We start from the raw sequence: 16,782 nt of genomic DNA on the forward strand, positions 1-16,782 counted from the left end.
TCTGCAATTTTGCAGATAGCATCTTACTTGGAGGCAGTGGGGTAGATTGATCTCTAAAGACTCTTAAAAGGTTTTGCACAGGAAAAAAATAGTTGCAAGGCACATAGTCAGATCATTAACTGTGCAGCCCAGGCTGCCAGCTGCTCACTCAGAAACTCCAGATGGCTCCTCCTCTAAAACATCATCATTTGATCTTGGTAATCAAATTATCTCCCACTCTTACAATCCAAAGTGAGGCAAGGGTTGAAGGAAGAGATGATGTATTTTATTCGACTGAGACAGATTGTGAAAATGAAACAAATTAGCTTTTCAAGGCACTCAGCCTGTTCCAGTTGTATCAAAGCTAACCATCTCCAGCCCTCTAACACCTTTTTTTCTACCACGGCCATCACAAAGAGTTCACAGCACCAGGTATGCTCTGTAGAGCTGCCCAGTGTTCAGATTTTAGGCAGTGCACTATGTTTGCACACCAAACAACACAGCGGGTATCTAAAATGCTCAACTCCCAGCAGTGGAGAGCAGGACCTGTCCCTGGAGAGCAGTGCTGGGACACTGGGAATCCTGAAGCACTTGGGCTGGATTAATCACACAAACATGTCATCTGTTTGTCTCACCAGAGACACACGAGACACCGTCTGCATATTTGAGGCCTTTTGTACAGCCTTAAGGACATGGGGTGGCAGAAACAAGACACATTCTTCACTTTTCACTCAATTTGAGCCAAACAGCATGGTTCTTGAGGCCAGGCTCATCTGGGGAGGCTCACTTCAACCATCTGAACAAAAAGTGGTCACAAGCAGCAAGTGCCCCCCAGTTCAGGTGGCTGCCAAGCTCTGGCTGACACCAATTGTTGGCAGGATCCTGTCATAAGTCAGGAAGATTCCTTTTCTTCTCTCTAACTATGTGGATTTCTTATGTAGCTTTCTACAAAGACTTCAAAGAAGAAAATAAAATCCAACCAGTGCAGTCTCAAATTTCTCTCCCAAAAAACTGTAATATCAGAAATTTCCCAGTAGTTTCAGAAAATGCTGGGTTTTGACAGTTTAAAAAAGTCAGCTGAAATATCCAAAAGTCACATCTTCCAAAACAATGAATTCTTACTAGCATGAAGAGAGTATTTTAAATCCCGGCATTATTTAAATCAGCACACTATGAAAAATTTCATATTAATTCTGGTTTTTATACCTAGTTGCAAGAGATGATGGAAGACAATTATAGCTAACCAGAAAAAAAACAATTAATTACAGCAGAGGGTGACCTGCGTCTGAAGTATAAATCCCAATTTGATCCTTGCCTAGTGGGATTATTCCTCACCAGACCTTAGTACTAAACTTTATCATCCACTCAACTTTAATTTTCATAACAGAACTGTACTTTTATTTCACAAAGCAGAAGTACACAAAGAACAAAAGAGGTTGCTAAAGGCGACAAACTAGGAAAAAGACTCAGAGCTGGGACTAGAAAACCACAGAGAAAGGCAGCAAGAATTATCAGAGAATGGAAGAGGTTTAGTTTGGAGAAAGCTAAAAAACTAGAACTCCATGACTTGGAGAAAAAAATGCTCCCACTTATGAAAACAAACCCAAAACCTTGAAAAGTGGTGAAAAGCAGATGAACAGGAAAAAAACTGTTCATAAATTTCTCGTTCTACAAGAGCTAGGAGTTACCAAATGCAATACGGTGGCGTGGTTCCAAACAAACAAAAGGAAGTACTTTTTCACCCAGCTCATAATTATATTGCACAATTATTAGACACAGGATGTCGTAGAGGCCAGAAATACACAGAGATGTAAAATTAAAGAAGGAAAAAATAAAGTTTCTTCTGTGAGTTTGTGAATTTGCTTCATCTATCAAGGCTAGTAAGCGCAGTGATACAGATGCCGTCTCCTTTTTGTGGTTGGTGAGCCTGGAGCAGCACAGCAGAGGAGCTGCACATCTGACAGCCCTGTCACACAGGGTGGGTGGCAGGTGGTCCCACACCACGGCATGGCACTGCCATGCTGGGGAGGAGACTGGCCTGCTTTCAGATTGTTGGATCACTTAAGGTTACAGGGACTGACTCTCCTCAAAGACCAAAATTTAGGTATTTTGATCAGAGCCTCTACTGACTTTAATCAGCAGGGATTTGATGAAACGACAGAAGCACTCATTGTTGCACAAGTGACTGCTGCACACTATGAGAGCTGGTTCCAGCTTTCTAAAGTGACCAGTTACAGTTTTCTTCCTCTTTCCCCACGCCCAAACTCCTGAGGTCTTTCTATTCTGACTTCCAAGGACATTGGTTTTTTGTTTGTTTGTTTGTTGGGCACGATGTAAGCATGACTTTCTTGAAGCAGTCTATACAATGAGCTCCACAGAGCTGGAAGATATCAGTTTAATCAGTGCCATGGCAGCTTGACAATATTATCTTTTATTAAACCTGAAGATTAAATGCTGGTGTCTGTCTTTTAGGCATCACAATTCTACACCTATTTTAATTTTGTTGCTGCTGAAATGCATTTTTCACTAAAATCCAAGATTTATTTTCCCCATCAGAGAGAAAGCTGTGGGATTTTTTTTTCTACATGCCCTACTAAACCATAACAAAATGAATATAAATTTTTTTACCAGTATTTGATTTACAGAAAGTCTCCAGTCTACACGACTCTGAGTAAAAAAGTTACTAGCATCCAACTTTTGAAGTTTCCTGTAATTGCTCTACATGAAAATCTGTATTTTGAGATCTTCTGAAGAATGGTAATATAATAAGAAAGCAGTTCTTAATAATTTGAGGTGCTGCAAAAGTAGACTTACATGGAGGTTAATGTCAAACTAGAAATACTAGAAAACTTTGAAAAGACTCAGTGGCAGCTTATTTACAAATATACTATTTATAATGAATGCATTGATACAGAACAACTCTTATAAAAAAGCAAGGCAATCTTTTATATAGACAGAACAACATTACAATAATTCAGATTAAAAGTACATTTTTGTAGACTGTTTACACTCTCACTTAGCTTTTAACCACAAAATTAGTGTGGTCTGATATATTTCCACAGCAAAGGTCCTGTGCAGTCCTGGTTAAGATCTAAATCAGAATAATAATAAACATAATTGTTGATATTTGCTAATGTGAAAACAAACCCACTCATAGATCCTATCACTTGTTTGTAATCATCTTTACTGTGCCTTGAAGTTTGTGTTGTGCAAATTACTGCCAACTGCACATTTCTAACTAGAAGTTATTCTGGCATGTCTGTTTGATACAACTGACCTGTGACACTGACAGGAAAACTCTTTGTTGCATCCAGATAGGAAGAGGCTCCTAATATGGATTTGTGCTGATTCAGAAGTTTAATTCATTTCTGGGGTTTAAAAAAAAAAAAAAAAAAACAAGAGAGAGAGAGAGAAAATAACCTCTCAAAATTTCTAATTGTTAAATAAAAGATATTTCTCAAACTCAGAGGATTGAAGATGACACTTGAATTCCAGGTGACACAATGGGTGTAAGCACTAACCAGAGAGACCATCTAGGTACTAAAAATCATGTACATGAGCAAACACAACCTTCCAGATGTCTAAACATGCACGTTCCTAAAAATACTAAATCAAAGAGAGGCACTGAAGCAAATGTTCTACAATCCAAATCTTTCTAAAAAGGGTGCAAGAAGGTCAACATTTCCATTGGGATCTGCCAAAATGAAAAGTCACAGTTATACAACTGTGTGACCCAACTTTACAAGCAGCATTTCCACTGCACTTATACCAGACAATTTTGGTGACAAACTTGAATATGGGACAGTGAGATTCACAATGCTAACAGGCTTATGCTAAAAAACTTTTGCCAAGAATTATCAAACAAATTCCTATTTAGTAAATTAAAATGCAGTATGTGACCAACATGTGTCACAACAGCAATTGTTCCTTCTTTTCATGGTCTAGCAAATCTCTGATCTACTTTATACCTTTCCAGACTTCCACAATACTACATAGTCTCTAATAATTTAGCTTGTTAAATCAAGGCATGATTCAGGATAGTGTCTATGGGGCATGAGTATGTATGTACACAGGCACAGACACATACAAAATTGATATTTTGGCTATGGACAAGCAATCAAGGTCATGATTTTCACCCAAAGTAAAGATTGTCACATTTTTCAATCACTGTTCTGAATTATTTCCCTCAGTATAGCAAGAAGGATAAACACTTAATACAAGTATCTGGGAATCACTTGTTTCTCCATCTTATTTCCAAAAATGCTCTAAATAATTTATTTCTCCACCTTGTCTATGCTTTCATACATGTATTGATACACAAATACTTTTTTGTATTTATGTATACATACAGTTGTCAGAATGAAGTTCTTTTAGAAACTACACCAGTTAACAATCCAGCATCCTGGGAAACGCAAAAGTCTGTTATTTCAGGAGGTAAGACTATTTTGAATTATCAAAATGGGTGGATTTATATGGATCTGTGTATAGATCTGGATATAAATCCATGTGCTGTACTTGTATGGATTTATATGCTTGTATTCCCAATCTGTGCCAGATATTTAATACTTAAACTTTCAGATCATTTAAAAGAATTTTCCAAATTCTTCTGACTTGATTTCTCCTGCACCAGAACTTCTCTCACACTGTTCTTATTCAAATCCTCCTTGAGACACTGAAAAAAATAAACATCCACCTCAAAGTGGATAAAATTAAACTCCTAAAACAGGGCTCAGGATTCTCTGGCATTACAACAACCATACTAGTACAAAGATAGTTTGAAAAAAATATCCTGTATTTAATATAGTAACGAATTAAAACGTAGCTTTATTTATTCCTATAAGTGTACTGTAAAGAATAGCTTGTTTTTAAGTGAGTGTAACAAGCACTGTTTTGGTAGCCAACTTCTCCACAGGACTTTATGTGAGAGAGGGTCAGCTCCAATCATACAGTCATTAACCATGTACCTTAACAAGGTGAATAATCAACATATTTACAAACTAAACAAATTCAATCCCTTGAACTCTTATAAAAACGGGATTGAGGAGCAGACAGGGAATGAGACCAAGACGTTTGGAAACACAAGGGGTCGCCACTTTTGCTTTGAGGAACCATATGAATCAAACCAGTTTTCCCCCTAGTGACTGGAGGGCACAAACACGGACTTTGCAGTATATTCAGAATTACAGTCTTGATACTAAGAATTTCAGTATTTTAACACCTTAGTGCTGAGAAAGATTAACTCAGGCAGAACTGTAAGGAACTAGCCTTTTATAAACTAAAGTCTAAACTGAAAAGCTACAGTAGATGTTAAAAAAAAAAAAAAAAAGGAGGAGAGGGAACGACAGAGAGAGTGTGTGAGAAAAAACAGAACATTACTTAGTAAAATCCAGTGACATCTACAATAGTTTTACAGCATGTTTAAGCCCTCTAAGGTTTTATATCTCCACCTGCCTTCCATTTAAAACTTACTCCTTGTTAATGAAAAGACATACAACAAAACAAAATGCAAGTAGGTCGAGGAAATATGTCTAAAAAAGCATGCCTGAAAGCCAGAAATAATATTCCCAAACTTCTGCATGTGAAACAGATTTCCCATGGCATCCATTGATTTAATTTTGTGCAAAAGGTACAGTCCTGTAAGTCACACTACCCCAGCAGCAATTCCAGTGAATATAAACTGAACAGTTCTTGGATAACCATGGAATGCAACTGCCTCAAGTTCTTACCCTCCTGAAAAAGGACAACTGGCCCTGCAAGTGCAGCAATAGTATAGATCTCCCTGAAGCATCTTCTGCCTTCTAAACAGCCAAGAAATTAATGATAAAACCGAATGTCCACTACTTACAGTGTTTCTCTGCACAAATGAAAAAGGTGCCTCTTTTTTAATAGATCGGTTTAATACTGAAACAGATAGGATGAAGTTAAAAAAGAATAATCAAGATACTGAACTGAATATTTTGAAGCAAGTGCCCCAGCTGTGGGGAAAAGTGCATTTAGTTCAGCAGCAAAACAGCACAGTGTGAAGATATTGTGCTTGGACACAGAAGTTCCATAATGGAAGGAGGTACAAGGCAAGTCAAGATATAAAACCATAGTACATTGTTAACCAACCTTAAAACTTACATATATTGCAGTGTTTAAAAGTAAGACACATTCATTTATTGTACAAGGTCTATAAGGAATCCTTAAAATTGCCTGTTGTAGTTTATGACTCAACATTGTAATAAAAATGTACATATATATTATTTCCTTGTCAATTAACTGTACTGTTAGACCTCATGGACTTATTACTTCACACAATGAAAACCGCTCTTCACTGAGTATACTCCACATTTTGACCATTCTGAAAAGGTTTTACTTGTGCTAGAAAAGACCAACTGCAAAAGGCTCAGTTCAGATATGTTATGCCTGCAACTGATAACTCAGGGAAGCAAGACTTAAAAGGAATTCAAGCTTTTTTTTTCTTTTCTTTTTGTTTTGACTGCATCCTTTTCACCTGCCAGTTGTTCTGATGAGTATGTTTTTAGTATACAAACTGGTTGATAAAAATTCATCAGCAGAGGCATATAAACTCTAGATATGATTGATTAAAACAGAGCAAATCAGAATAAAACAAAATCCAGTGATTTACTCTGACTGTAAACAATATAAAACCACCATTTGCTTCAAATCTCAAAATAAGTTAAAAGAAAATCCCAACCTCAGGGCACTTGACCCTTTCAGGCTTTGACACAAAAAAAAAAAAAAAAAAGGGGGGGGGGGAGAGCAAAACAGAAAAGTTCATTATATAAAGGTTATACATTTCTCTTAACTGAAAGTAAATCTAAGCAAAACTGGTTTTGTCCCTTAAATTTAAACTTTGAGTTCATTGGCAATTGCTTAAAATGAACTGGCATTTTCAGATTATTCAGACAACTTCCATCAAGTTCAGCAAAGAAAACTTAGACAAGCATTTTTACAGAATAAAAAAAAAATCTAAATGGCTATGATTCCTCTATTAGCAGAAACACATAATGCAGTCTTAAATTTGCCTTTTTATATTATTTATATATTTATATATATATAATATAATATAAACCACATATATTATATTATATATACATATACAGACAATTACAACATTAATGCAGTTTGTATTTTTGTACAGTGTATTGGACAAGTCGATGAGCATCAGACCATGGCACGATATGGTCCCTGCATTTTTAGGAACTGAATGATGAAGGAGGGTCCTCCTGCAACAATCTGAGGTGGAAGGTGGCTGAGCGGGCAGTTCTCAATACTCATTATTGACAGTTTGCTGCAAAGAGCCAGCTCAAAGGGAAGGCTGTGCAGATTGGGGTTGTCATTCAAATACAGTTCTTCCAGATTCTCCAGTGTACCTGGTTAAAATAAAATAATAGGTAGTAGTAGTATCTTTCTGATTCATGCAGCTTATAACTTTTAGACAGAGGCTCTGAGTCCACTCAAAGACTCTTTCCTATACAGAACCTTGAGTCATTGAGACTCCTGTTCTCAAGCACAGCAAGTTCTGTTCACCAGTACCAAAGCAAGAGCCAATGTGCTTTAGTTTCTCTGTAAAAATATCCATTAGTGCATCTCCTTTGTATATTAAATGACCTGCAAATATAGAGAATAAGAGAACAAAGAGACTTCACCATAGCTATGTGAAGAGCTATGCAAGTGCAGGCAACATGGAACAGCTATCTAGTCAAAAGGACCTTGGAAATACTTATACCATACAGGATCTATATTATCTCTTAAAAAATATCTATGTCACTCATTTTATGTAATCAGAATCGATACATTAAAGACCTGAAGCCATAACTGCCATGTGTCACAAGAAAAAAAGCAGAAGACCGTGACTTCTCTGCACAGAAAGATTAACTTACAAATTTATTAAATGGAACTAACAAGTGCGAAAATTTTTTCCTGAATTCAAATTTTACAGTTTGCCTCTACTACAGACACGGCAATACAGGTTAACCAGAAGCTGGAAACAAAGCAATTTCTTCTTAAGACTTCCATTCCTCCTTTCAAAAACAAAAAAGTCCTCCCCAAAATATTCCCCGCTTTCCAATCTTATATACCATAAACATCTCCTATAACCTAAGAGACAATTTCATCTTTCACAGGAGAAAGCAGTGGGCAGGACTCATGGCATGGAAAACCAAGCAAAAGAAGAAGTTATAGAGGAAATAATGAGAAACAGTTGATAGCATGATACATGAAACAGTCATACCTGACAATAAGTAACTATTCTCTCATCTGTGAAGACAATCACAGATCAGCTTTAATAACCAAACTGTACTCTTACAATGCTATTTCAAAATGTTCTTACTGATTTTAATTCCACAGTTTGTTTCCACAGCATCCAAACTCTCTGCACTAGCTTATAAATTACAAAGCTCCAGGTTAAATTATTTTAGGTTTTTCTCACATTGAGGCACATACAAGATGAGCAGCTGTAATGGCTCCTCACCAAAGATGATGTGACAGACAGACCATGCCTTCTTCATCTGTACATTACTGTTTCTGACCACATTTTGCTTGGTGTAGCTTGTCCCATCATTTTTTTCCTCCATAATAAGCCTGAACTTTAAGATTTTAACTTAAGTGCTCAGAATGGTGCTCTGGACTAGTATTGTGGAAACCAATTATAGAAGAAACATGGGCTCTCAGTTTAAGATGCTCTGAAACCCATCTAGTCTCAGGTAGGCCAAAAAAATCCTATTCCTTCCTTTCTTTCTGTAGATTGCCTCCACTTCCTTTTCTAATCTCATCAAGGAGAAAAACAATATGAAGGCCTATAAACGAAAGTGTGTGCAGAAGGACTATCAGAAAAAACATTTCCTTTAGCAGTATATACTTTACACAAGGGTTTTGTTATGCCATGGCATTAGAGTAGGATCAGTGCACTTCTTTCTCTCTCCAAGAACAGATTTATGAAGTTGAGTCATGGATAACAAAAATTGTGGGAGAATTTGGAGATCAGGAATGTCACCATTACAAGTTGCTGTGTGTTCAGCAGCTTTCTGCAGCAGAACTGAAAGAAAATAGTGCCTCCTTTCCACTACAGTTCAGCAAGATAGAGATGGTACACTCTAGCACTGCTCCTGTGGCACACGCTTCACATCAGGCTGCACACATTTAGAAGTTTCAAATTAATTTTGTGGCTTTTACTGATGAGCAGAATAGCTGGCTATGCTATGTGCTTTGCCCAGACACAGTGCATCAAACCAGACAATAGGATCTTACCAATTTCCTCAGGAAGGTGTGTGAGAAGGTTCTCTCCGAGCCCAAGGTGCGTCAGATTGGTAAGGTGACCGATTCCTCTGGGAAGGGTGGTCAGCTGATTGTTAGTCAGAACCAATTTCTAAGGGAAAAACACATTTTTACAAATTAACTTAATGATTTTTGCTTGGAATGACAGCAAGTTACAGGATATGTTGCTGACAAATGAATGGGCTCTACTCTCCTGAATTTGAACAAGAAAAAAATTCAACCATTCAGCAACATTTCAAATCTCTATTAGGCATCACTGAATCTAAAAATAAAAAGGTGCCTAATAAAACACATGTCTAAACATATAAGATTTCATGAGCATGACAAATAATTCCTGAGGTGGTATTGCACTCATGGTACAGCAGTTAAAATCTTCCCCCCCCTTTTTTTTTTTTGTTCTTTTTGTTCAGTATTAACTAATAAAGCTGGGGAACAGTTAATGAGGACTAATTGTGAGTGGAGTTGCACAAGACTCTTAACTTTTGTTTCTATGTCCAGTCTCAAATAGTTTCCACTCATCCAACACGATGCAATTAAAGCAGTATGGTGTAAATAAAGAACTTAAGATGTTTATCTCGACCAATTATTGTTTCACCTGCAGATCCTTGAGGTAAGCTATTTCATTTGGCAAGGATTCCAGTTTGTTTTCCTCTAGATCTAACTCTCGGAGTTTCCGCAGATTTCCAATTCCATGGGGAAGTTTCTTTAGGAGATTGTTTGACAAGATAAGAACCTCAAAAAAGAAACAACAACCAAACACAGAATTTCAGCAACATGATAAGTAAATAACAGATTAAGATACATTTTTAAAATATATTTTCAAGTAATGAAGTCCAATATTAGCCTACATTTACATTAAGGAAGTAATTGAAAAATTAAAAAAAATAAAACAAGTCAGTGATTTAACATAACTTTTTCAAGTCTTTAACGATACAAATACATACATTAAGGATATACTTCTTTCAAATATTATACATAATAATAAATGCAAAACAAAAACAATAGAAACCTTATTTCTTCAAATAACCAAAGAAAACAATTTCTTCCTGAATTTGCCTATCATTTTGTTATGCTTCCTTATAGCCATCTCATAATCATGTTTTACATTATTTGCTGTGCTTGCCAAGTTCTCCTTAAAAAGCTTAGTACTTCCTCTTCTCCCTATGTCCCTTTGGTTAGGAGCAGCAGCAAACAAACACACAGATGGGAGCACCTAAGCAGAACACTGGCTTTCCAAAATGGGCTGCCATCACACACCCACGCCTACTACAGTGCTGTCCTCTTGTTTTTCTCCCCTTTTCTGAGTTGAATTATAAATACCCCAGGTTCAATAAGTATATCCTTATTTGCAGGGTCAGTTAACAGAGTTACTCATTATTCCACAGGCAAGTGAACAGGGTTTACACTAATACACCATTTCTCCTCTAGAGAAATCCTGCAGTTCTTGGAAGTAATCAAGCCTCATAACAGCACTGTGAGTAGTCAGGTAATTAATTACTGATTAAACAATGCTATTATCTAGTTCTTTAAGAAGGCACATTGAAACATGAGGATGTGAAAGAGCAGTCAGAGTGGACTCTCATGCCAGCCACACACAACCAGCCAAGGTTACAAGTGCCTGTCTTCTACCAATAATCCCAACTTTCACCGGCTTCATGTAATGTGAAAACATCCCAGGCAGGAACAAAATAAAGACATGGTGAGAATCAAAGTGAAAACTGAAGTTAAAAAAAAGCCAATGCCTGAAGATGAGCACAAGCAGCATTTCAGTGACCATCCTTTATGCACTACAACATGCACAGAGCAGTGAGAACAGTAATGTTTTAATCACATATCAAGAAACAAAGGCAGGAACAGACAGTATTACCTACGTGCAATGCAGCTGACTTAGCACTGCTGTGGGAACCTTCACTTTTGTGTAAACACCGCCCAAACAGCCCTTTGTATTTGATTTTTAATTACAGAGAAACACAGTGGTAACAGGTCAGCAAACCAGCGGCTCTCCAGCTTCAGCAGCTGACAGACCACCAGCAAACCCAGCTGTGAGAGGTTACTAATCCCATCAACCACAGCCTTAACTTAAAAGGGCAATTAAGTAACTAGTACTCTGTCATAATTTTTGCTCCACACTACAGGAATAATTAAATATTCACAGAAGAAGTCACATTAGAAATTCGCAATTTCAAATATGCCATTTGTTACAGTTCTTCAACAGTTTTTTCCCACCAGCTCACAGAGCTTACAAAGTCCCCTCAACTGCCCAAACAAGTAACTCTATCCTTCTGTCCCTCCAAGGCAATAATTTGTCTCTGCTGATGGCACCCTGAGAAACAGGATGAGGGGACAGAGCAGGTTTAGTTCATGCTTTTAACCTACGAGTTCTTCCCCCTCAAAGGCTGAGAATTCCCACCTGGCTGCCTACAAGGTTCACAGAGCTACACTCAAGCCACTCCTGGCTGTCAAACATTTCATTATGTTTTTCTGATCTCGCTTGCTTCCAGGCTGCTCTCCAGGAATTGAACCAAGTTCAGCAACACTGCATTTACAACACTAATTCCTGTTGAGAAAAAGTTTCTTTCTACCTGGCTAAAAGTACATAGTGGTTTGTGCACACTCAATGAGAGCCTAAAGAACAACATTCAAATGCCATTGACAACAGCCACAAACAGATGCAACAGGGAATTAAACAGCACAGATACACATATTTATTTAGCTTTATTTGACCCAAAAGTCATATTACTTAAACCTGAAGCAGAGAATCCCTACGTTACAAGTATTCACTTAGCTGTCAATTTATACTTTTCTCACCTCAAGAGAAACAAGCCCAGACACATCCTCAGGGATTTTTGTGAGCTGGTTAGTTGCTAGGTTCAGCTCTACCATACTTGTCCAAGTCCCAAAGTCCAGGGGTAGAGATGTCAGCTGATTGTCCTGTGATTTAACATATCAAACATTTAGGGTCTGCCCTTGCAACAAGTTGGGATGGCATCTAACAGATTAAATGAACCGCTAACAGAAATACTTCATAACAACACAGTCGATAATGAAATCAGAAGAATAAAATGTTGGTAATTGGCCATTTTTTTTCAAATTCCACCAAATATTAGTGTTACCAGTCTACAGTTACAGAATTGACTCTCTGTTACTAATATGAACTGAAGTGGAAAAATTAGAAGCACGTAATTCTCACAATCTCACACAGTGGTTAAAACATTTTTTTGTCCTATCTCTGCTGAATACAATAGATGGTGGGTTCAAAAAAAAGAACAGGAAGTTCACCCTAACTTACAAACATGCTATCAGCAAATGTTTGAATCCTAAAAATATATAGAGTTAAAAGAAAATCCAAACAAACCAACAAAGAGAACAAACACCACCACTAAAAAAACCCACCAGAATCCCATTGAGGGGAAAAAAAAACCCAACAAGCCCACAACCCAAAAAAAAAAAAAAAAAAAAAATCACCAAACATTAAAAACCCCCCATATACTTTAATGGCTCAGAGTAAAAGGTAAAAGCATCTGAAATTACTCTGCACATGTTACTCCTCAAAATGTTTCTTAAATATTTGATTTAGACCAGACACCACAAAATCTTTTAAAAATAGTCATACAAAATTCTGGTAAACAGGCAAAGTTAAAAATAGGTATGTGATAAAACACTGGACTTAATGCAAATTGAGGATTCATTTGTGTCAAAGTGTATTCTAAAACAGTAGCTGAGCTTAGCTACTGCTCAAGCATTTCTTGAAATAAATCTATTCATAGAAAAGTATAATTTCTTCTCTACTTTAACCATATTAGCACACTTAAAAGTTCTGCTGTGCTCTTCAACTATTGCCAAAAGTCTCTAGACTTAGGTTTTGAAACGCTGCATTAAAAAAAAAATGTTTTATATAATTTTGTTTATAACAAACTGTAACATCATCTGAGGGAAAAATAAGCTAATCTACATGCTTGTGTCATATCCCATGTGGATATTCAAGAACTTTGCAGGCAGCTTTCTCATTTGCACTGTTCAAACTCCAGCAAATGTGACAAAATCTTAACTAACAAAAAGACAAATTAATAATATCTCGATAGCACAATTTTAGACTAATACAGAATTATTTACATATGTGATAGCAGCAGCATCCACTTCAGCGTGATAAATTCATTCCTTACATTATTAAGTCTGCCAAAATTCATGGAGCAGCAAACAGTGCTCCTCATTGATTTTACACAGTAGCATGTTTCTGTGCCTCACCTTCATGTTCAGCTTACTTAATACTTTAGCTCTAGAGAAAATTCCAAAGGGGATTTTATTGATGCGGTTGTGCTCCATGTTGAGAGAGTAGATTGTGGAGAACTGGGACGGGCCACCCACAGGATAGGACTGGAAGCAGTTCCTGGCCAATGTTAAACTAGTCAGTTTGACAAGGCTGGATAAAAGACCCTGTAGAAAGAAGAAAACCACCCAAGAACTTAGGACAGATTATTTGAATGCATTTCTTTTTCCTTATGGGTCTAATTAGAAATGTATTTCCCCCCTCAAGTCCATCCCCTGAAGAACTGTTGCAACACACAAACCAGTGTTAAATTTGATAAAACTTCCTCCAGCAACAACCTCTGCTCATAGTCATCAGCCACTACCTATTTCCCCCTTCCTCCCCGCATGCTGACAGATACAGAAAAGCAAACATACCACATTTAAAAGCACAAGTTTGGGTGGTTTGGTAACTCTTTTCTCCTCTGAAAGCAATTTTTCTAATGACACATTGCTCCAGGAGCACAGGGGCAGTGTGTCCATCCCCAGCAGCTGTTTTGGCTCCAGCAGCTCACCCACATCCAAACAGACCCCAAAGAAGTATCAACCTCATACAAGGGCTCCCAAAAGAGGCATTTGATAATTCCAGTACAAATCTTTGGTAACTTCATAAAAATCCATACTGGGATCACAACACGTCAGTGCCTTGTAATTATAACATAATAGTTTCAGATAATCAGAGAAAAAGAATAGAATGGGTTTGAAAATTCAGTTGTTCTTCCCTGTTTCTATAATATTCCTAGGTAGTTACTGCTCTATTTCCCCCATCCCCTTAAAAATGAAAAGCAAGAAGTCTGTAGTTAAACTGGATAGCAATAGCTGTCCTTTGAATCCAGAGTTTCATTTCTCTTGACAATCTAATTAGATTCCCAAATCCCAGCAGCCCATATCTCAGTTTATCTGTTAGTTACGTGCCAAGCACGTTGCTGGAACTGTGGAGATGAATAATGAGATCTAAATTACTGCTGAAGTGTCACCTTTGCTTATTACTACACCAACCTGAAGCCAGCCCTATTTGCTTAAGTATTACAGAAATTGGAGATTTATGCATGTATTACATACCATAAATAATGCAACATCTGCAATCAGGAATGAGCGGTAACAAGATAATGATTCCCACCATATTCCTAATGTCAGTGTTTCTGGATTGCAATTTGAGTTCCAATATTCACTGTAAATGCTTTAAGAACATGGCTTTGCTGTTTCACCAGGAAAGCTTTGGCTACTTTTATAAATAGTTTATTAACATTATTGTAAATGAAACAGTATCTAATAGGGACTTATCTATATGCCCTGGCTAAAATTTTAGACACTTGGGGGCACCTCAGCAAGTATCAGTGAAGCATTTTCTCCCTTGCAAATAAAATGATGGATCTTCAAATCAGTATTAATCTAACCTAATCGTTAATTAGTATAATCTTTGGTTAGGAAATATTGTTTCTACCTATACTTTAATTAACAGATATTAAGTCCTAGGGTTAGGCAGTTCCTAAGCTCTAACACATTTTATTGCTTCAGATGGATCTTGGCATTTCAAAAAGCTGATTTTGAAGTCTGCTTGTATACCAAAAAATATCTAAAATATGTTAGCTAATTCACTCTAATAGCCTAGAGTAATTAAATGCGTTTGAAGGGAAGCAAGAGAGCTTTAGCAGTACAAAGAAAACAATGCTCTTACATCTATGAGAGCTGTGGCAGTGATGCCTTCTTCCAGCCCATCCTTTTAAGATAAAATATTTATTAGGCATTGTGTCGGCAGCTTCAGCTATGTTTTGAAATTCAGAAATTTCTTCTACAAACACAGTTCTTTGTCTTATAGCACAGCATGTTTTATTTTAAACAGATTACACTACAAACTGTACACTTCTGCAAACTTAACTGTTAATGTATCATTGGCAAATATACCTGAAGAAGGCAGCACAGCCACAAAGAGGTTTGTATTATGACTGAACATGTTTTAAAGCAAGTAATCATCCCTCACATTAGCTTTTTGCAATTACACCATTGTTTCTTTTGTAACATGTCTGGGTGGGGTGGGCTAACTTAGCTCTTATCCTAAAAGCAGCCTGGTGGCTTTCACTCTAGCATTTTCTTAAATTACAGCCTTGCCCAAACATTTATTAAATTCTCTGTTTCAGTTTATCATTGCTAAGTTCAAAATTTATCCGTAGAAAATAAGTTACTTACTGCCCTTTGTTACTGTAAATGCTTTGCCTAATTCCGAGTACTTTTTTTTTCTTCTGTTTATAATTTGCTATATATATATCTTTGGATACCTTTTAACTCATTTTATACTAGTATTTTAGAAAATCAGGTCGTGGTGATGATTGCTTAGGAAAGCAGTTTGATCATCATTAAAACAGAAGAGACTATAAACTATGTTGTGTCATAAAGTCTTCATCTTAAAAGGTTCTAAAGAAATTGAACAAATATCCAAAATATGAAGCAATCACATCAGATTTTTTTCTGTCATCTGAGCAATTACTTCCAGGCACTAATGCTTCATGAAGCAGAAACACTGAGAAACACTTATCTGGATTGAAGGGTGGGAATCTGGACTCATTATTTAAGATTTTCTGAAGATACAGGACAGCAAATAAAACCACATGAGTTGCTCCCAGTTTTGACTCAAGTTGTACGACATTAGTCCTTTACTGATCAAATATACCTAATACTTTACACAACTGACATAATTAGCATTACTTTTGGGTTAAAACAAAGGGTATTCCTCCGAGTTAAGATGCAAGATGAAATAATTTCCCACGTTCCACTCCCTCTACAAAACATCGATGCCCTCCAGCACCATTCCCTCCCCAGTCCACTCCCTCTACTCCTCACCTCTGGTAAAGTAGAAATGTTGTTGTTCTCCAAGTTCAGCTCATCAAGTTCACTGCATTTTGCTAAAGACTTGGGAATTGCTGACAGCCTGTTGTACCTCAGGCCAAGACGACTTAGACTGGACAGATTTCCTAAGGGTAGAAAACAGGTGTTAATATACTGTGAGAGTCACACAAATGCACAGAACAAGATGTGACTTCCAATTCTTCTGTTGCCTCTCACCCTACACTTCAAAATTTCAAATGGTGACATGGAGCTATCATCCCAAAACAGGAGATACACAGATTTCCAATGCTGAAGTCAATTATACAGTAGATTGTGCATATTAAGTATATTATTCTGAGGTTCTACATAATATGATAAACAAGCAAGGTTTAG

General features: G+C 37.0%; 1 protein-coding gene across 1 annotated transcript in view; it reads right to left on the reverse strand.

Annotated features, from left to right (window-relative positions):
* Positions 1 to 6,115: 6,115 nt before the first annotated feature.
* SHOC2 (SHOC2 leucine rich repeat scaffold protein) overlaps positions 6,116 to 16,782 on the reverse strand; it is a 59,915-nt gene continuing 49,248 nt past the window's right edge. The window contains exons 4-9 of the mRNA XM_066323587.1: positions 16,405 to 16,535; positions 13,507 to 13,695; positions 12,070 to 12,192; positions 9,857 to 9,994; positions 9,235 to 9,352; positions 6,116 to 7,358 (exon numbers count right to left, since the gene is read on the reverse strand). Coding sequence (XP_066179684.1) covers positions 7,150 to 7,358; positions 9,235 to 9,352; positions 9,857 to 9,994; positions 12,070 to 12,192; positions 13,507 to 13,695; positions 16,405 to 16,535 — 908 coding nt within the window. The 3' untranslated portion in view covers positions 6,116 to 7,149. The remainder of the gene's footprint in view (positions 7,359 to 9,234; positions 9,353 to 9,856; positions 9,995 to 12,069; positions 12,193 to 13,506; positions 13,696 to 16,404; positions 16,536 to 16,782) is intronic.

This window comes from Sylvia atricapilla, chromosome 8 (genome assembly GCF_009819655.1).
Source record: "Sylvia atricapilla isolate bSylAtr1 chromosome 8, bSylAtr1.pri, whole genome shotgun sequence".
Taxonomy (NCBI): Eukaryota; Metazoa; Chordata; class Aves; order Passeriformes; family Sylviidae; genus Sylvia; species Sylvia atricapilla.